General features: G+C 44.7%; 1 protein-coding gene across 1 annotated transcript in view; it reads left to right on the top strand.

The window, feature by feature from the left end:
* Positions 1 to 21,759, top strand: part of LOC309551146 (dihydroxyacetone phosphate acyltransferase-like) — a 70,836-nt gene that overhangs the window by 27,610 nt on the left and 21,467 nt on the right. Inside the window, exons 9-12 of the mRNA XM_082251620.1 lie at positions 3,819 to 4,042; positions 8,960 to 9,205; positions 12,273 to 12,352; positions 15,316 to 15,456. Coding sequence (XP_082107746.1) covers positions 3,819 to 4,042; positions 8,960 to 9,205; positions 12,273 to 12,352; positions 15,316 to 15,456 — 691 coding nt within the window. The remainder of the gene's footprint in view (positions 1 to 3,818; positions 4,043 to 8,959; positions 9,206 to 12,272; positions 12,353 to 15,315; positions 15,457 to 21,759) is intronic.

Below are 21,759 nucleotides of genomic sequence, written 5' to 3'. Positions count from 1 at the left end.
TGGAAAGTGAAGAGGTTTTTTTCATACGAATTTTCCCGTATGACAGAATTCTACTTCAGAAGTGATGTCATGTGTTGAATTGCTTTGTATGTGTTCTTTCGTCTCTGAGCATGCCTGGTCTTGCTCTTAAGATTTTTTTCCGTCGAAATCTGTACTAATGAGATGAAAATCAGAGGTTGTATTATGGACAACAAAAATTTTATAGCCTGCACATCAGGATTTTGTCAGCCGAAAAGTCGGAGACGGCTGTTGAAAGCACCATACTAACAATCCGAAAATCGGCAGATCGGTCGTCGGATGAAATTTCCCTTCAGATGATCTTATCGTGTATACGGGCCTTTAGGCTTCTTCCTCAGAGATGGGTGGTCTTGTCAGTAGTAGTGTCCCTACTACTGACACAGTGGTGTAGTGGTGTAGTGGCAGCACAGTGGTGTAGTGGTTAGCACTTTCACCTAGCAGCAAGAGGGTCGCTGGTTCGAATCCCAACCAGGACACTACCTGCCTGGAGTTTGCATGTTCTCCCTGTGCCTGCGTGGGTTTTCTCCGGGTACTCCGGTTTCCTCCCACACTCCAAAGACATGCTGTGGTAGGTTAATTGGATCCTGTATAAAAAAAATAAAAAAAATTGGACCTACTGTGTATGTATGTGAGTTAGGGACCTTAGATTGTAAGCTCCTTGAGGGCAGGGACTGATGTGAATGTACAATGTATATGTAAAGCGCTGCGTAAATAGACAGCGCTATATAAGTACCTGAAATAAATAAAAATAAATATTGATATCAAGAGTAGACCTAAAGTGATGTCCCTCAAAGCCATGTGGATCAAAAGCTTTGTATATGCAGGTTCTGCAGTTCAGCACTTTAACCAAAGTGCCCTAATCAAAAATAGGTGTTTCCTACACCAGTATGGCGGTCACCTTGTTAAGGCAGGACAATGTTGGATCCACAGTGGAACACTTTTTGTACAAGAATACTAAAAAATTGCAGCGCTTCTAAAAATCATAAATCAGAAAACACCAAATGATAGTGCAATAGTCCACATTAGGGTAATGATACCCAAAGAAAGTCCAAAAAAAGAGTCCAACTGTGTCCCTCCTTCACTCAAAATTATAAAGTCACTCACCAAAAGCTGAAAGGCTCTGTTTACCTATGAAGATACCTGTGTAGGTTTCCAAAGGGGCCTGTTTTTGTTGAGTGCTTGAAACTCTTTCACCATCATACCAAGAAAAAATAATGAATAATGTTTATAGTGCAGTATGTTATATGAATGTTAGCAAAGCTGATAGGAATAGAGCACCCTTGATGCAAACTAACGTAAAAATCCAGTGCTTCACTCCATCATCCCCGCATGCAGTGCAAACTCACCAGATGCTTAATTCCAATGAGCCTGTCACCATCCTATGAGTTCCACAAGTAGTAGATCGACTTCCACAACAGCATCTCAAGAGTCTCAAACCGTGTGTTGCTGGGGTCCGTCAATCACTCTCACCGCATCATGATGCCCAACAGAATAGACAGGCCACGCCCAATGCAGCTCAAGCCGGCCACCAGCCAAGATTCGATCCATCTATGGGCAGGATAAATATACCCAAGTTGTGGGTACAACTAGCATTATTAGTTTCTTACATATTGCTATAGCTGCTAGAAGTGCCGGGACAAATTTATCCAGCGCCCAGGGCAAATATGCCAAACTGCGCCCCCTCCTTACCTTAGGGTTAGGGTCAGGGAGCCTCCATCCCTGCAATAACACATTGCGCCCAGGGCAGCCATTCCTCCTGCCCACCCCTTGTCCCGGCCCTGGTTGCTAGCAATAATCATTCTGTTCTCCCAGCAGGGACAGCTGATGTAACCACTTGTCTATCATGCCAATTATCAATGAACCATGGTAGACAAGTGGTTAATTTGTGCAATTCCATGCTGCAGGCTTCATATTTGAACACACACAGAAATTTCTGACTCCGGAAGATGAAAATTTAGGCTGGGTTCACATATATGCAAATTGGTTGCGTTTTGAACCACATCCGATTCGGATGACTTGTGAGCCGGCAGCCTTCTCTATGGAGCCGGATCACATATCTGCAGGGTTGGCAGTGATGTGTTTTTAAAGAATCCTGTGCTTTTTTTCAGTCCAGTTCAGGTGCGATTTCAAGTAAAAATTTGCACCCGAACAGGTGAACTGTGTTGAAACTGCGGCCGGACATGTGTGAACTAAGCTTTACTCTGCTTTAAGGCCCGTACACACGAGTGGAAATTCGGCCGGGAATTTTCGTCCGACGACCGATCTGCCGATTTTCGGCTTGTTAGTATGGTGCTCTCGACAACCGACTCAGACTTTGCGGCCGAAAAAATCCTGGAGTGCAGGCTATAAAATTTTTGTCCTCCGTCAAAACACGTCCGATTTTCGTGCAGTCGTACAGATTTCGATGGGGAAAAATCTTATGAGCAAGACTGGGCATGCTCAGAGATGAAAGAACACATACAAAGCAATCCAACACATGACATCACTTCTGAAGTAGAATTCTGTCGTGCGGGAAAATTCGTGTGCAGTCTAGAGCACATTCCAACCAACAGACACCACTCTGGACAAAAGACGGACGACCGGTCGGCGAAAATTAGTTGCGTGTGTACGAGGCTTTAGACTGTGTGTACAGGCCAACAAATGACACCTTGAAACTACATGATTATTGCACATTTTATGTGGGTGAAAAACACAAGGTGCAGGTAAGAGAGTAGAGGTAGTTTGCTTTTAAAAAAAGAAAACCAATGCAGTCGCTACATCTAAAGAACTGGTAAGCTGCAAAATATTACATTCTTTAGATACGTTAAGAACCATCTGTAGCAAACTATGTAAGCAAATGTTTTTGTGGCTTACCAATTGGTCTCCCCTTTTTGTTTCTGTTAAAGCGTTGGTATACTCCTTTTTTTTACTTTTACCTACAGGTAAGCCTATAATAAGGCTTACCTCTAGGTACCTGTAGGTACAATTATTATCTCCTAAACCTGCACGGTTTAGGAGATATTTGCCCAGCATGCAGCCTTCAGACTTCCTGGCTGGGCACTAACCGGAAAGTGACTCACCAGGAGTGACGTCATTGCGGCTCCGGCCACTCACAGCGCCGGAGCCGCCGAACCCGGAAGAGACGCCGATGGAGAATGACGGCTCCCACAGCGGTGTCCGGGGGTCCGTGTTGGGGCTTCGTTTTAAGGTAAGTATTTCATAATGAGCTAGTATGCAATGCTTACTAGCTCATTATGCCTTTGTCTTGCAGGGTTTGTTTGTTTTTGTTTTTTATCTGCAGTATACAACCGCTTTTAAGTATGAAAAATTTTTTTTTTTTTTTTTCCTCCTTTTTTTACCATTATGTTTGTGTTGTACACTATTAAAGTAGGATTATAGGCAGAAGGTTTTTTCCATTTTGGATAGAACAAGGGAAGGTTTTAAACCTTGTCAGATTTTTGTTCACCGTCTTTGTCCCATTGCAGAGATTTTTCTTCACTTCCTGTCCCAGGAAGCCAAACAGGAAGTGGGGGGAAATTCCTGCAAATTAAGGGAATTCCCTTGAGATCCCCAGGTCACTAGAACTAATATGCCAATTGGAACATATTTTCCTCTATTACTTTTCTTTTACTTTCACTGATAATGGTAAGCAGGACAAAAAGAGAGGGTGAATCTCCCTAACGGGGGCACAAACACCAATAAAAACTTACAGGTGTTCTAATCCCTTTCCACTCCAACCGAAACTAAAAAAAAAAGTTTTGCCTTTTAGTTGTACTTCCGTAACTTAGCTGTATATTATTATTGTTGCTGTTTTATTTCAGGTATCTTTCTCAGAAACCTTCAGAGGATATTCAGAAGTTTATTTCTGACGTGGCCTATAAAGTAGAGCTTCACCAAATAGCCAACATGGTGCTTAGCCCCGGAACCTTAATAGCCGCCATTTTGCTACAGAATTTTCCTTCACTCAGTTACAATCTATTGGTTGACAAGACTTTGTGGCTGAAGGATTTAACAGAGGCCTTTGGGGGATGTCTAGAGTGGCCTGGTATGTATATGTGTAAAAGTTTGCACAAGAAGTAGTCTAATGAGCATACACAGGAAATAACTTACAATTTGAACTATGACCCCCCCCCCCCCCTCTCCAATTTAACCGCTTGAACAAGCATTTTTCTGGCACTTATAAACTAGTGCCAATGAGTATTTGTTGCTAGAAAATTACTTATAACCCCCAAATATTATTTATATCTTTTTTTTTTTTTTTTTTTTTTTTATAGCAGAGACCCTAGGAAATGGCGACTGTTGCATTTTTTTTTTTTTTTACGTCACATGGTATTTGCGCAACGGTTTTTCCGATTTTTTTTTTTTTTTTTTTCCACAATTTCTTAGGAAAAAATAAATTTTTATGAAATGAAAAAAAAAAAAACCCAATATATATATATACCCCAATTTTTTTGTATAATCTAAAAGATGTTACGCTAAGTAAATAGATACCTAACATGTTCTGCTTTAAAATTGGGCATGCTCATGAAATGGCGACAAACTACGGTTTAATCTCAATAGGCAAGGTTTTAAACGCCTTAACAGGTTATCTTTTTAGAGCAGGGGTCTTCAAACTATGGCCCTCCAGTTGTTCAGGAACTACAATTCCCATCATGCCTAGTCATGTCTGTGAATATCAGAGTTGTACAATACATCATGGGACGTGTAGTTCCACAACAGCTGGAGGGACGTAGTTTGAGGATCCCTGGTTTAGAGTTACAGAGGAGGTCTAGCGCTAGCATTATTGCTATTGCTCTAAAATTTGCGGCGATACCTCACGTGTGTTGCAAACGCTGTTTACAAATGCATGTGCGACTTGCATATGTGTTTGCTTCTGTGCGCGAGCACAGAGGGATGGGGCGCTTTACATTTTTTTCCTCTTATTCATTTTATTTTTTTTACACTGTTCCTTTTAATTTACTTTTTTTTTTTTTGCTCACTTTTATTCCTTTTACAAGGAGTGTAAACATCCCTTGTAATAGAAATAAGGATGACAAGTCCTCTTTTATGGAGAGATCTGGGGTCAAAGGGACCCCTAATCTGTCCATTACCTAAAAGCAAAAGATCAAAAAAAAAATTTTTTTTAGATTTTTTGCTTAAAAAAGAAAAAAATATTCACTTCCACCCTGAACTTTTATCTGCTCAGTGACCAGCCGGCCGCACTGTCGGATCATTTCTCAGGTGAGCCGGTGGAAACAGCCTGAGAAGCACTAGCCCCCTCCCCCCCCCCACTTCTAAAAGCATTTCAGCGGCTCATGAGCCGCTCGGTACGCTGAAGAGAACAATGCTGGGGCTATGGCTAATATTTTCAGCCATAGTTTTAGTAAACCACTTGCAATCCGCAACATATATATACCAGTGATGCACCAAAATTTTGGGCCTAAAAAAATTATCAGCGGAAAATAGGGTTTTTAGCGTTGTGCAGATAATGGCTGTTGAAAATGCCCGCAATTTTTACAGAGATTGTGCAGTAATTTTTTTGTGATTTTACTGTGCTTATGGTGTTTTTCATAGGTCATGTGACTCAAAAATTGCATCAAAAATGCAACACAGGTGCATCTTTTATGCGTTCTTGGTGTGTTTTAAATGGGAAGGTGCGTATTTATTTGTTTAATGCACCAAAAATGCAGTAAGCCGGATTTTTAACACTGATTCAAAAGGTGCCGATAATGGCCGACAAATTCATGTTCATTTAAATTGATGATATTGAATAAAAGTTGACTGTAATATAATTTATAAAAATAATATATACATTTTTACAAAAACGTTAATTTCAGTTTCGGCCAAGTGCATCCTGAATTTTCGGTTTCGGCACTGGATTTTTCCTTTTGATGCACCACTAGTTTATACATATTGCAGTCGGCAAGTGGTTAAATAAAATGCACTGCAATACTGAATTATAAAATAATCTGCACTTAGTCTTCCCTTAGTCCCACTGCAGATACCTATTGATCCTGCCAGTGAAGTCCTCCTTAAGGTGGTGTTCCAGCCTCCCCCTCCAAAAATTAAAACTCAGCAGCTACACATACTGTAGCTGCTGACTTTTAATATTAGGACACTTACCTGTCCTGGAATCCAGCAATGTTGGCACCACAGCCGATGTTTCCATTGGCTGTCGGGTGCTGCTGCCGCCATTGCTGGTAAGGGAACCCAGCAGTGAAGCCTTGCGGCTTCACGGGCGAGTCCCTACTGCGCATGCGTAAAGCGCGCTGCGCATTCGGATTGGCTCGGCGGTGGGGGAAGGAGGAGGGGATCAAACTTCCAAGGGACAGCGCCGTCTCCTGGATGTGGGGAAGGTTACCTGTCAAAAACAGGTACCCGTTCCCCCCTCCCCCCTGAAAAGTGCCAAATGCGGCACCGGAGGAGGGGAGGAAGCAAATGAGCGGAAGTTCCACTTTTGGGTGGAACTCCGGTTTAAATTCAGAGCAATCCTGTCACTCTTATGTAGGTTGGTATTGCTAACACTACAGTGGGATAAGAAGCCACTGCATGGGGCGTGGCTATCAGCATTATCACAGTTGTTTCACAAGCTTGAAGCCTGTCAATCAGCAGCTGGCCACACCTAGTCCTGCCCACTGCTTCCTGGATTGACAGCACTGCTGCTAAACTCCTCCCATTGTGAGCTGCAGTGTCTGAGTGGGAACTTGTAAGATACAAATGTAGCAGAATTTGGCTCACTCAGTAGAGGTTCCCTTTGAGGCTTCACTTAGTATCTGGACCTGTGACATATTTACACTGTCACACTGGAGCCTTTAGATGTGCTCTATGCCAGTATTTCTCAACCTTTTTCAGTCAATGCACCCTTTAAAATTATAGAAAATCTCAAGGCACCCTTTAAAATTATGGACAGTCTTGAGGCGCCCCACTCCAAATTGTAAAAAACTGTTCATATAGATTTACATAATGCAGCAACACCCAACATTAGAGGTGATTTATTCTTCCAAAGCAAATACACTTTTGCACACTGGTACTGACTAGTATTCCAATGTTTCTCTTCTCCCTCAATTTCTTTCCATCAGTCAGCTAATGTAAACCCAGTGCTAAGGGAGAGGGGCACAGGAGGGTGGAGGTAACAGACCTCTTTCTTATTAACTGTTTACGTCCATGGTTGTTAGGATGCCAGTGTCTAGAAAGTGATAATGGTGCATAATGTAAACCTGTACCTTTGTAGAACTAAAAGGCAGGCTTCATCCACCTGCTGGCTTGTATACAATTTTTTGATCAATTTTTAGGCATTTTGCCAAGGCACCCCTGAAGAAACATCAGGGGGCACCCTGGTTGAAAAAGGCTGCTCTAAGCTCAGGACAAATATGTATAATGGCATGTAACACATAAATCTAGGGCAAAGCACTTCACCTGTGCGTACAGTATGCTAACAAAATGCGCTTTCATCATAATGAAGATCATTCACATTGAGTGACATCCAGGCCTGACTCTCCACACCTCATCCAATCAGAGAACATTTTGCATGCATTGAGAAGATGCAAAGTGATCTCTGAATGGCGCATGTGCCACCTGTGTTTGCGTTGCAACAGCTCGGCACGTGACCCAGAAGCAAGTGAAACTTTCCCACTTCTAGAGGGATACCACAGGTATGGTATATGCATAGTTCTATTGGTGGACTAATATAACTATGTAAACAATGCCATACCTGGACTTTTTCTTTAAGCTATGTACCAGTATGTCGCTGGATTTAAAGGGCTATATCTTGGTCATCGCTGCAGCAACAATGGAGAGATAATTTTTTTAGGGTTGGTGATTCCCTTCAATGTTAAAGTAATCCTAACAGCCAAGTAGCTCCTGGATTACTTTTACAGGTTGTGGGAGGGGAGTGGGACCGCCGCCTTTACCGGGCTCTCCCATGCAATCCAAGACCAGTAAGGATGCAACTAGCGGCATCTGGTTCCACAGTGAGAGGAATGGATGTTTTCTTCACACTGTGTAGTGGCAGATACTGGAAGCGAAGAGGATTTCAGTAGTTCCGATTTCATTCTCATGTGAACAAGCCGTTACTGGCATGAACAAGCATCTGATTAAACCGATGTTGGTTTAATCAGATGCTTTGGATGGCAGAGAAGAGATCTGGGGTCTGTCGCCACCTATCTTATCACAAGGGATGATGTTCATCTCTCCTGATGGCAATAAAAGATATTTAAAAATGTAATACAGTGTAAATGTTTAAAAAAAAAAAATTAAAGTGCCCCCATCCCCCCTTCTTGTGCACAAAGGCAAACGCATATGTAGGCCGCACATATAAACAGTGTTTGCACCACACATGTGAGTTATTGCGCTGAACGTTCTTGTGAGAACAGTCATTCTAGAACTGGACTTTCTGTGTAACTCTAAACTGGTAACCTGTAAAGGTTTAAAAAGCATCGCCTATGGAGATTTTTAAATACCATAATTGGTCGCTCTTCCACGAGCATGTGCAACTTTAAAGCATGACATGTTGGGTATCTAATTCACTCGGCATAACATCATTTTTTATATTTTCCTAAACAATTGGGTATTGTGTCTTTGTACATTAGGCTTCACTAAAGTGTATTTAAAAAAAAAAAAAATTGCATTTAAAAAAAACGCTGCGCAAATACTGTGTGACATACAAAAATTGCAACACCCATAGTTTTATTCTCTAGGGCCTCAGATTAAAAAATATATAATGTTTGGGGGTTCTAAATCATTTTCGAGCCAACGAAAATTTAAATTTTTTATATATACAGTAGGTGAGAAGTGTCAGAATTGGCCCGGTGTTAAAGTGGTTAAGTTGATATTAGTTGGCTGTGTAGAATAATTGCTTAGTTTCAGTAAAGGAACAGCTAATTGCAATTGCAGACGATATCTAATAACTCTATACTAGAATTAGAAAACACACTGTTTTTTTTCCAAATCTGAATCCTCAAATTTATTTTTTTTTTAACTTTAGATAACATGTCTGCTAGTAAAGTGGTGCGGTCCAGTCTAGACCTTCATGCAAACATCACAAAGCTTGTCGAGGGTGAGGTCTTCCTGTTTGACAGCAACCCAAATGGCGTTCTCACAGAAGAGCTGGTGTTCAGCAGAGCAGTCTCTGTACTCATGTGCGCCTCCTACAGGAATCAGATGGTCAATATATACGCAAGGCCTGCTCTGGTGGTTCTGGCAATGAAAATGGCACAGAGTTCCAGGAGCGGTGAGAAAATCTATTGGTTGTGCTTGGGGAGAGGAACAGCAGGAAGTGTAATTGTAGTAAACGTTTGGTTTCATTTATGCCATGTAGAAATCCAGGAGGTCCACAAAACATTTGTATCTTTAGAGTGTAGATCCTGAACAAAGAGTTGTTCAACTCTAAAGAGTGAGCGTACGCAAAACTGATATTTCAGTTTTTGGTAGATACTAGAGTGGTTGACTACTTGACCGTTTCTTATCTCTCTCTTAGATTTTGGTGAAATGCATAAACTCCCAGCTCTATGCACCTGCTTAGAGCCCTGTAAAAAGCACAGTACTTCAGGTACTAGCGAGCATGTGACTTTCCTCTCACTTGCTCTCATAATATTGTGGCCAAATCACTAGGTCTGAGCTCCCTCATTTGTGGTGGTGATGATTTTTACCTTTATAGAAGTTCAAAATCATATGGGTTGTTACTCAGGACTCCAGCAGGGTCAGGTAGCATGAAGCAGGGCTTGGCAGTCAAGTTAGCTCTTTATTTTGCCCAAAATGGTCAAAGTTCAGGTTCCTTTTTTTTTTTTTTTAAACCATTCCCTTTAAATTATTAGTCCCCTGGTCTAATAAATTGACACTAAACTCTGTACTCCATATTCCAGCGTATATTCCTAACTAAAAGTACCTTCCTCAAAATTACTTATTTGCTGCTGTGACCTGACTTCCTGTTAGAGGGTGGATACGATCATTCTCCATAGTCTCACTGTATGTAGAAGCGTTGCCACCCTCTTTTGCTTGCTCCCGAGATGGATTCTGAACTATGGACTTTGGGATTTGTAGTGTACATAGACCATCGCACATGACTGCAAATAATGTGCACTGCTCGTTCCAAACAAAATGGAAAGGTTTGGGAGCTCATGTTGGATTTTACAAGAAGGTGGAAAAACACAGTAAGAAACAATTTCATAAAAAATAGATTACAGGGGCATTAACTAGTGGATGTGTATGGATTATTTTTTGGAAAAAAGAATATTGTTTGGTGTCACTAGTTTACAAAAGCATTGCGGTCTAATGAATGATCTGCGTTCAGATCGCTCTTTAGAGAGCATTTGATAGGTGGTGAGAAGGCAATGTATTGCAATCTCACTGCCTCCTTTTACCCCTTGAACCCTGCGCTATCCCAACACTGCCATGATTGCGGGGCGCCCCCATTCAGTTTAACTGGTGATAATTGTTGCTGCACCGCAATACGAGGATAATTGTTGCTACCCTGTGATGTGGGGATAACTATTGCTGCACTGTATTGCAAAGCATCATGGCCACAGCATATGTACTCCCAAATCTATTGCTTTACGGGTTAAGGGGGAGCGGTTGTGGGAAGAGGCGGCTCTAGGCTTTGTGAGGCCTTAAGCAAAACTTAGACATGAGGCCCCACTCACACCCATAATGACAAAAATAATTCAAGCATTAAAATGTAACTTTATAAGGAGAGTACAGTACAGGGGGAGGGTAAGTGGACATAGTACAGGGGGGAAGCAGGAGGGTACAGTACAGGGGGGAGCAGGGGGCACAGTACAGGGGGGGAGGGTAAGTGGGCACGGTACAGGGAGCAGGAGGGTACAGTACAGGGGGGTGCAGGAGGGCACAGTACAGGGGGAGGGTAAGTGGACACAGTATAGTGGAAGCTGCTCTCACCGATCGTATCTATTCTGGCAGGCGGTCACTGGGCTAAATCTACAACTGGAATGACATCTCCCCTTCTACCTTCTTCTCCAGAGTTTCTGTCTTTCTTCTAGCACCTTGCAGGGGTTAAGGAAGAACCCAGAGGTGGAGCATCTTATTACTGCTGCTGCTTGTGTGAGTGGGATGTGTACTGCACCAATCACATGGGATGAATGGGAGAAGAGGGTCAACAGGGTTTGGTGCAGTACACATCCCGCCCACACAAGCAGCAGCAGTAGTAATATGCTCCGACTCGGGATTCTTCATTAACCTCTGGAAAAAATGGGGTTGGGGATGGGTAGAGGAGAACTGCAGTGAAACTGGGGGATCTTGGCCTGTATAGGGATGAAGAGAGGGATAGAGAGAGAGGGATGGAAAGTGAGAGAAAAGAAGAAAGAAAGGGAGATAGAGAGAGAAATAAAGGAAGAATGAAAGAGAGAGGGATGGAGTAAGGAAGGAAGGGTGCCCTTTACATCAGAATACTCACTGGGAGGCAGAAGAAAAAGGGAGGGAGTGGATGGATGGATCAGGCTCATCTTTGCTCTTCTGGCTGCTGTGTTTCAAACTTCCTGCCCGCAAATCCCCTTCTCTGAGGCAGAACACTGTCGGGGAGTGTGGTTAGTGCAGACACAGGAGGAGAGGGCAGGAGGAGCAGAAGCAGCTCTCTCCTCTCCTGTCCGCGTGAGAGGCTGGGGAAAACTGTCATCGCTGATTTTGACTGAGCGACTCTTATCTGGCTGGTTGTGATTTCGGAGCTGTCAGTGAGCTCCTGTCCCCCAGCAAATCAGTCTTACAGACTGGCCAGGACTTGGCACTTTGCTGATGGTGGGGAGATCCCTGCTGCCAGCCTCAGAGGCGGCTCTTTAACTAGGCAAAGTAGGCGAGCACGAGGCCTTAGGCGACCGCCTAATTAAAGAGCCGCCTCCGTATGCGGGGCAGTAAAATCGTGGCTTAGCTGTGTGTTTTTTACCAACCCAAACACAAGCATAAATGAGCATATATTGATGTAAATCTAATATTGTTTTTACAAAAATTTGAGTTTACGAGCGATTAAAATATGTATATAAACATGGTGATTCATACAATACCAGTCTGTCCTAGCATCTTTGTAAAGTGGAACAAAATGCATGGAAACTACCGCTGGACACTATCCTAGCCATGATCAATAGGAAGGCCTGCGTGACTGTGATTGCACTTTCTGATTTTTTTACGTCATTAGAGGTGCTTCAGAGGTTACAGAAAACAAGATTAGAATGTACAAAAGTATACATATGTTGTGAATAGGACTGCATTGCTTTTCATATGTTTTTTTTTTTTTTTTTAAATTGCTAATTTTTTATTTTTAGATTTGTTGACAATTTCTTTTTTTTTTGCAGAGGATGTTTACGAAATGTTTGACTTTCTAAGAAACCTTTTCTCCAAAGAGTTCATCTTCTTTCCTGGTTTTGAAAAGAAAGTAAGAAAAATATTTAGCATTACAGTATGTAAGAATATACAAAAGTGATGGTGTGGGCACAGCAACATTAGCTTAGTGCTCATTCACGCCAAAACGCAGTGTGGGAAACCTGCGTTCCATTTGCGTTTCTTGCACCACGGTTAAAATGTACTGGATGTGCAATCTGCTGCTGGTGTCAATATATTCCTAACACCCCAAATGCAGATTGCAAACTAAGTGCGTTTGCCTGCACCAAATCGCATGGTACCACAGTGCCGTTTTTTTTTTAAAAGTAGTGCATGCACTACTCTTTGTGCGATTTAAGCTCACTCAGGTGAATGGGCTGAAAATCATACTGCACTAATCCACACAGGAATTCAATAGGAACACTGACCTTGTCCCTTTGCGATTCAGGGGTGAACCAGAACCAGCCCTTCCTCAAGCTTTTTCTCCCCTGGCTGCCAGCCCCCGGAACTCCAGGTCCTCCACGCCAGGGGTAAACTCCGGGTTTCCCAGAATTGGGTACAAGGGAGACGTCTGTGTAGAGACGGAGGGATGAGACAGGAGTCGACGGACGACTGCAATCGTCACTCCTATGGTGGGATGTGCCCGAACCTCGGGAGGGATACTCCCCAACAACCCACAGCAACCCCTCCAACGAGGCTGTGGTTTGACCCCTTTCTACCTGCACCCACAACTTGTCAGCACCGTGACGCCGCCAATCAAGAAGCCTGTCAAGATGGACAGCTTGGTGATACTTCGCCACATCGGGAAGGGCAAGGCCCCCAAATTGCTTCAGCATCGTTAAATGAGCCCGAGAGAGCCGAGACCTCCCATGAGCCCATATAAACTTCAGGAATACGCTATGGGTTTGGGCGAAGAAGGCAGGCGGAATCTTCACTGGTAAGGTCTGCAGGAGGTAGAGGAATTTGGGAAGGATCGACATCTTAAGCAAGTTGCACCTCCCAAACCAGGAGTGCAAACCCGAGTGCCAAGAGTCCAGGAGGCTGCGAACGTTCGCCAAGAGGGGAGGGCAATTCAAGTATCAGTGTTTTTTATCTGTATTACTTGGATTTATTATTAGGTGTCACCTAGCCATTTGTTTAGGATTAACACTGGAGTCACGCTACAATATTTGCAGTAGCACTATTAAGCACCTTATATTGAGATTTTATTTACAGCACTGGAATCACCATTTATTGTTTTATGGTATTTTGTATATTTATCACTGAAGTTTCACTTTGCTTATTGGGATCACCTAGCTATAACTGTAGGATTGTCACTGTAGTCACATTACAATCTTTTACAGTAGCACTACTTAGCACCTTATATTGAGATTTTGTTTACAGCACTGATGATATTTTGTTTATATCACTGAAGTCCTATTATACCTTTTTATGATTGAGCGAGTTATTGATTTACACTTATCCATTGTTGTGTCTATTGGATGAGCGCAGCTTCATTATATTAGATAGGAACTATGTACAAAATAACAAATGACTTATATGATAGTCCTTAGCATGTTAATAGCATAACGCAGTTTGTTTTTTGGATTCCTCCTGTACCATAGTTTATTACATATTGATCCTGCCAATAGATCTGTTATTTTTCCACCTTCTATAATAGACCACTCTGTCCAGCAAAAGTGGCAGTTACAGGGTTGGAAAAAAAACATACTAGGGTGTATGCTTACTGGATTCTTCCAATGATTTGAGTTTTTGCTAAAAAAAAAAGGACCTGAGAGAAAAGTTGGATGCCCTCAGTGAGAGTTGGGAGTGGCCCATGCCTATCCTTCTTTTTCCATGCTTCTCAGAGTAATAAAGACAGTCTGGGAGGAGCAGGTTTAGCTGATTGTCAGTGCTTTGCGAAGCCTTGTGCGCGCAGCTTAAAGTGATATTAAAGTCTTTTTTTTTTTTTTTTGTACAAACATGTCATGTCATATTTACTTGGTCCGTTGCGTTGGATGTGCAAAGAACAGCCCTAATCCTCCTCTTCTTGGGTCCCTCGCCAGCACTCCTTGCCCTTTCCTCCTGCTGAGTGCCCCCAGAGCAAGCAGGCTTGCTATAGGGGCAACAATCTAGTTTCCGAGCTGCGGCTCTGTGTGTCCATTCACACACACTGCCGTGGCTCAGCCTCAACCCCTCTCAATCCTGATTGGCTCAGTGGTTGTGATTGGCTCCCGCTGCTGTGTCAGCCAATAGGGAGGCAGAGTCCCGGAGAGTCAAAGCACTTTTTGTACATTGCTGGATCGAGATGGGGCTCAGGTAAGTGTTAGGGGGGTTGAGAAGAATTCTGCACAGGGAAGTTTTTTTTTTTTTACCTTCATGCAAAGAATTAATGAAGGTAAAACACCTTGTGCCTTTAGAACCACTTAAATGTGGTATTAAACCATTACATATACCCAATGAAGTGAGTAGCCTCATGTGCTACACAGAGCTGAATCAAATCCTGCTACATAATTCAATTTGTATGTGTTCTGCAGTCTTCTCTTCTCTACATCCGTTTAAAGTCCCAGAATTTTTATAGCTTATCTGAGCTATCAGAAAAAAGGAAGTGGAGAGCTGAAATTACACTCTGCAGAGCTCAGTGGAGAGGGCTCTGAGAGCTGATTGGAGGGAAGTGACACCCCCCCCCCCCCTTCACACTGGAACAGAACTGAAGCTGTCAATCAGCTGGCTATCCCTCCCCATCACCTTTTTTTTCTCTTGGTGTTAGGAAAATGTGTCAGAAGTGATTCATGCTGATAGCAGCAGACAGAACTTACACTTTGTGCTCTTAATTAAGAAAAGTCTGAGGTTTACAACCATGGTAACTGTATGTCACTGATGTTGTCTATTCCTGTTACGTTGCATGCAACCATGATCTTGTCTTCCACAGACCTATGTTACTATGTTTTTATTACTAAAGTAAATTCCATCTTTGGTTTATTACTTTACACAAATTTGAATATGTGTCAAATATTAAGTGTCATTTTTCGTTGTCAGGATTTTGAAGAAGGCTGCTTTTTGCTATCCAAATGTGATGTGGTTCAAGGCAGTCCACATGAAGTAGTCATGACTGAGAAAGGATCCAATACAGTTGCCTTTTTGTTGAGAATGTTTCAGCCCTTCTTTGAAGGGTATCAGGTAGGTACGGACCAGAAACCAAGTTTCAGATCTTAATGCTCATTTGAGTGAGTTTATTATCAATGTATGAATTTGGGGGCAAACGCTTTTGTAAAATTGAACCTGACGTGAAATAAAATATTCTAAGTTTAAAAAAAGTGCTAAAATGCGGCCTCTTGTCCTACTTTAAAATACCTTTGTTAATTTTTAAATCCTGTTTGCCTGTGGAGCCCCATAGATCGAGCACCTGCTTCAAATTCTAGCTTTATCAGGATAACCCCCTACTTCTGGGGGTAAGGTCCCACCCCGCAATGTATAACTGTCAAATGCCTGAACTGCTTGCTGGCAAGTAAACATTTATTAAAAGAAGTTATTCTGTCTGCCCTGAAGCATAACTAAACCCATTGCTATACCTGTTACCCAAAGTGGTTATGTTAAAGCATGCCTTAAATGATAACTGTCATGGTTGCTTGTGCTCCCAATCAAACTGTCAAGCCATCAAATGGCTGGCGTCATAGCTGATTACATGTGCAGAGCCATGGCAACTGCAGATCAGAGGGTAAGAGGACCGCTTCCTTGGCTGTAAGAAATAGGAAGGTTTAGTTCTGCTTTAATATTGATTAAAGCAGCAGCTAAATAATTAAACAACTAAATGGAGGCCAGGAACTTGTGAGGTGCCTCTTTTAAAATGGAATTTTCTCTAGCGCTCATCGACAGACGTAGTCCTCGGTGATACACCACCTTCGGGTTATGTTACCTCCGCAGGAGCAGGACTAGACAGGAAATTAAAAAGCTCTGGCCACACCCTAGGGGCAGTCCCAGAGGGTATATCCTCTCTCTCTCTGCCTCAGCAAATCAGTTATTTTCTGTCTAGTTAGGAGTAAGGACCTAGACACCTTGCTGGGATCTTAGGTCCTGGCAAGAATTTTTTCTTAAAGGATTTTTTTAGACAGCTTTTTTCTCCAGTGTTCCTGTGAGATCTTCAAGCAAGAAAGCTGAACTGGGCGACGGGCTGGATGTTGAGATCCGGTGGTCACCCCAGTTCAGCCTACGAGCGCGTGCAGGCCATAGCTCCGCGCTGGGTCGGCCGCGACAAAGTCCCATTAAAGGACTGTCCACGCGAGTTAAACGTCTCGCCGAAACTCCAAAGACCATGAGTCACGGCGTCCGTATCGGTCGACAGCCCTCCCGCCCCGGTGGAGAGGGGTACTGTCAGGAGTTGGTGCCCGCCTGGTTCCGGTATGGTGAGTAGTATGTTCCCCCTTTTTCCCTGACGGGTTTTGTGGTGAACGCGGGCCCCTCTCTGTATGGTAAGAAAGAGTCCTTTCTATCCTATAACATGTCACATATCCTCCTACTTTGAGTGTGATTTATGTGTGCAAAAGCCAGGAGGCTTGGCTTGGGAGCTAACAATCTATTGTATACATGTTTTAAAGATGTAATCTGTGGCATTCTGGGAATCTTATGGGTTAAGTATAAGCTACCTACCAGTCAGAAGCCACGGACATGTAGACTGCCTTCCAAATCAGATCTCCAGCTATTAGCAGGCCTCCCGAACGGCCACGCGGTCCGCCAGGGCCGATACCGCCAACCACGCCATATCCCCAGGCAGAGAGAGTGTTGTGTGCCCTGCAGCACACCGCTATTCAGTTTAGGCCGCCGCCATTTTTTTTGCTGGATCGCACGAGCCGCCATTTTGGCGTAGCCTCGTGTCTCCAGCATGGGGGCGGCCATGTTTGAGGTGATCCTACACCTCGTGGAGCTTGGGGGAGGCGCCGGAAGGCGTGCAGAGGGGCGGAGCCGCCTCCTTTCTTCCTGGGCAGCCAGCCAAAAGACTTCCTGTTTGTCAAGACAGCGCTGTAAGCTGTTGCAGTTTAACTCTGAGCATCAAGTGGTGAGCCTGGGGGTCTATCTCTCTCTCTCTCGATCGATAGGGATCCCTAAGCAGGTAACACTAAGGGGCTTTTTTGTGGCGCTGGGGGTCAGAAAAGAAAAAAAAAAAAAAAAAAAAAAAAAGTTTTTTTCTTTACTTTTGAATTATATTATCCAGGAAGTAACTGGAGTTATTATGGACCCTGCCACACATATTCCCCCACCTGTTTCCCTCGAGGGGGCCTCGGGACCCGCCGGTGCACAGAGTATAGAGTCATTTACAGCAATTTTGGAGTCTATGGTGGCTCGGGTGGAGGCGGCCTGTCAGGGACGGGGGTCAAGGAAGCGACCCCCGCCTACCCCTATACCATCTGACACCTCTGACTCAGATTCAGAGATGGTCACGGCAGTTGCAGGTTCCTCTGCAAGGGCTGTTATCCCAGGTAAAGCCCCCTCAGACAGTGAGGAGGACGCTTCTTCTCTTGCTATAATCCAGGAAGAAGCATTGGTGGACGCACTAGTTGTGGCAGTGCAAGAAACCTTAAAACTTGAGGCTTTACCGGCAGAGGCAACTGAAACAGAGAGGCCTTTTGGGACTAATAAGCCCATCAAGACGGCGAAGGCTTTTCCTGTACCTAAATGTTTTGGTATTTAGATTAAAGGAGAATGGGAGCATTCTAAACGTACCTTTACTATTTCCAAGCGTATTGCTAGACGCTATCCGTTTGAGGAATCCATCATTAAGAAATGGACGGTACCACCAGTCGTGGATCCGCCTATTTCCAGGCTGAATAAAGCCACGGTTATTCCAGTGGAGGACACTTCGTCCTTTAAGGATCCGGTGGATCGAAAGATAGAAGCAGAATCCCGCACTATCTTTTCTCTGATAGGGTCAGCATTTAGACCAGTAATCGTTATTGGTCTAGTTTCCCAGACACTTACGGAATGGGCGAAAATGGTACGCCAAGATCTTAGGGGAAAAGATATTCCCCAGGAGACATCTGATTTGATGGAACAGATCATACAAGGGCTACGGTTTATCTGTGACGCAGCCTTGGACACTACTCCCCTATTAGGGCATGCATCTAAGTTAGCAGTGATCCTCAGACGTGTGCTGTGGTTAAAATGCTGGTCAGCTGACCTAGGTTCCAAAAAGACCTTGACCAATCTCCCCTTTCAGGGGAATCGTCTATTTGGAGCCAACCTAGATGAAATCATTAAGGATGCCACTGGGGGCAAGAGCACTTTTTTGCCACAGGCTGCAAAAGCTAAGGGACCTCGCAACAAGCGAGGACCTTTCTTTACCGCCCATAAAGGGCGCCCGGCTGGTACTAGCGGGAAAGGCAAGACTCCTCCAGGAGGGTTCAAGAAGGGGACCAACCCAGCCAAACCCGAAGCAAAGGAGTACACAGCCTGAAGGTGCGCCCCCACCCGGTTTCAGGGTGGGGGGACGTTTTCACCGGTATTCAGGACATTAGATCGAGCATCAACCACTACTACCGGTGCGATTCTTCCCTTCCAACATTTAAATACCTCAGGAAGCGGTAGTTACCGTTCCCTGAAAAGATCTTTTCCTTTACCTTTTCCTAAGATTAGTCCCGATACCTCACAGGAATCGGATCTGGTTGACCAGATAAGCCAAGTAGCCTCTAGTCGGGTGACTTCGGTCCCTGAGGTTCAACCAGAAAAGATCACCTTTCCTGATAACTATCAGGTATCTGATAAATGTGTGGGAACAGAAAACGACCAGACTTTCTCGGATGGTCGGGGCCAGATAGCTCTAGGGACGCCTGGTTCAGATCCAATCAGCGCCAGTGGTCCTAGAAATTCTAGGCTGGCCTCCTCAAGCCGGCCTGGCCGACTTGGACATGTTAGTCGCAGACGTTCCGTGGGAACTTCGTTTCAGGGAGTGTCTGTGGTCTCAAGGACCAATTCACCTTCGTGCTTTACAGTCGCTGGGTTTAATGGCCTGGCCATTGAGACCCAAGTACTGAAGGACAGAGGTTTGTCTACTTCAGTCATTCCTACCCTTATTAAAGCAAGGAAAGCGACTTCCAGCAAAGTCTATTATCACACATGGAAGACTTATATTGCGTGGTGCGAATCTTTAGGATTTCCTCCACGTACCTATTCGGTGACTCGAATATTGGCCTTTTTGCAACAAGGGGTTGAGCAGAAGCTAGCCTTGAGCACCATCAAGGGTCAAGTTTCAGCATTAGCAATCTTCTTTCAGAAGCCTTTAGCTACCAAATCCTTGGTGCGGGATTTCATCCAGGGGGTGCGGCACCTGGCTCCTCCAGTCCGCGCGCCCTTACCGCCCTGGGATCTTAATTTGGTTTTGTCGGTTCTACAGAAACCTCCCTTTGAAAACATCAGGGAGATTCCCTTGCTTACTCTATCCCAGAAGGTGGCCTTCTTGGTGGCTATTACTTCTGCTCGCAGGGTGTCAGAACTGGCTGCATTATCATGCCAGTCACCATACCTAGTGATTCATAGGGATAAGGTAGTACTTCATCCTAAGCCATCTTTTCTTCCTAAGGTGGTTTCAGATTTTCATCTGAATGAAGATATTGTACTACCTTCCTTGTGTCCTCAGCCCAAGCATCATCGGGAACATGCGTTGCATTCCTTAGATGTGGTTCGGGCAATCAGGGTATACCTGAAAGCTACGGAATCATTCCGTAAGACGGATTCACTTTTTGTGATCACGGATGGCCCCAGAAAGGGTTTGCCTGCATCTGCCGCGACCATTGCCAAATGGATTAGACAAACGGTGGTACAGGCTTATTCTATTAAGGGTCAGAGTCCTCCGTTCCCTGTTAGGGCGCACTCCACTCGAGCGCTCAGTACTTCCTGGGCCTTTCGCTATCAGGCGTCAGTGGTCCAGGTATGTAAGGCGGCCACCTGGTCGTCGGTACATACCTTTACAAAATTCTATAAAATTGATGTGACGGCATCGGCGGATGCCTCATTTGGCCGCAAGGTTTTGCAGGCCGCAATTTGAGGAGACCGGTGGTCTACCTCGAGGGTTTTTTTCTGTTTGAAAAAAAAAAAAAATTGTTTTCTCTTTTTTTGGTTGAGTCTCATCATTAAGGATGAGCATTGTAAACTTCTAGTTGGCACCGGTTGGGCCTTCTAGATTGGGATTTGATTTCCATTTTCCCACCCCTCAGTTGTGATACTGCTCTGGGACGTCCCGAAGGTGGTGTATCACCGAGGACTACGTCTGTCGATGAGCGCTAGAGAAAAATGGATTTTTGTAAAATCTTACCGTAAAATCCTTTTCTCTTAGCTCATCGACAGACGTAGTCCCCGCCCCTCTGTTTTGGAGTTGGGTTGGGTTAAATTCTCTAAGCACTGCTTTTTCACATAACTGATTTGCTGAGGCAGAGAGAGAGAGGATATACCCTCTGGGACTGCCCCTAGGGTGTGGCCAGAGCTTTTTAATTTCCTGTCTAGTCCTGCTCCTGCGGAGGTAACATAACCCGAAGGTGGTGTATCACCGAGGACTACGTCTGTCGATGAGCTAAGAGAAAAGGATTTTACGGTAAGATTTTACAAAAATCCATTTTTACCCATAACAACTTGATAAAAAAATGTCCTGGAGCAAGGAACATACATTACACAAAAATATTTATGCTACCTACATGAATCTGTGCTGTAAATTGCCTCCAGCAATGCACCTGTTTCTTCTTGCTTTAGGCAGAGGTGTACCTAGGGTCTCCATCGCCCTTGGTGAGGAACTGTATCGGCACCCCCCCAGGGAGAGAGAGCTTGACAGAGAGGGACGGGGGGGACTTTACAGAGAGAGGGGGTGACGGGGAGAGAGAGAGAGGGGGTGACGGGGAGAGAGAGAGGGGGGGGGGTGACGGGGAGAGAGAGAGGGGGGGGTGACGGGGAGTGAGAGGGGGGTGACAGGGAGTGAGAGGGGGGGTGACAGGGAGTGAGAGGGGGGGTGACAGAGTGAGAGGAGGTGACGGGGAGTGAGGGGGGGGTGACAGGGAGTGGGGCGGGGTGACAGGGAGTGAGGGGAGGGGGGGTGACAGGGAATGGGGGGGTGACAGGGAGTGAGAGGGGAGGGTGACAGGGAGTGAGAGGGGAGGGTGACAGGGAGTGAGAGGGGAGGGTGACAGGGAGTGAGAGGGGAGGGTGACAGGGAGTGAGAGGGGAGGGTGACAGGGAGTGAGGGGAGGGTGACAGGGAGTGAGGGGGGGAGACAGGGAGTGAGGGGGGGAGACAGGGAGTGAGGGGGGGAGACAGGGAGTGAGGGGGGGAGACAGGGAGTAAAGGGTGGGTGACAGGGAGTGGGGGGAGTGACAAGGAGTGAAAGGGGGGGGTGACAGGGAGTGAGAGGGGGTGACAGGGCCCGATACAACGCCCCCAGTCCTTGTACCATCATGGTGCTCGGTGATAAAGTCTCCATCCTACCTCACCGCATCCCGACACACTCTC

This window comes from Pelophylax lessonae (genome assembly GCF_965119305.1).
Source record: "Pelophylax lessonae genome assembly, chromosome: 3".
NCBI lineage: Eukaryota > Metazoa > Chordata > Amphibia > Anura > Ranidae > Pelophylax > Pelophylax lessonae.
This window is presented reverse-complemented; position numbering and strand designations above follow the sequence as displayed.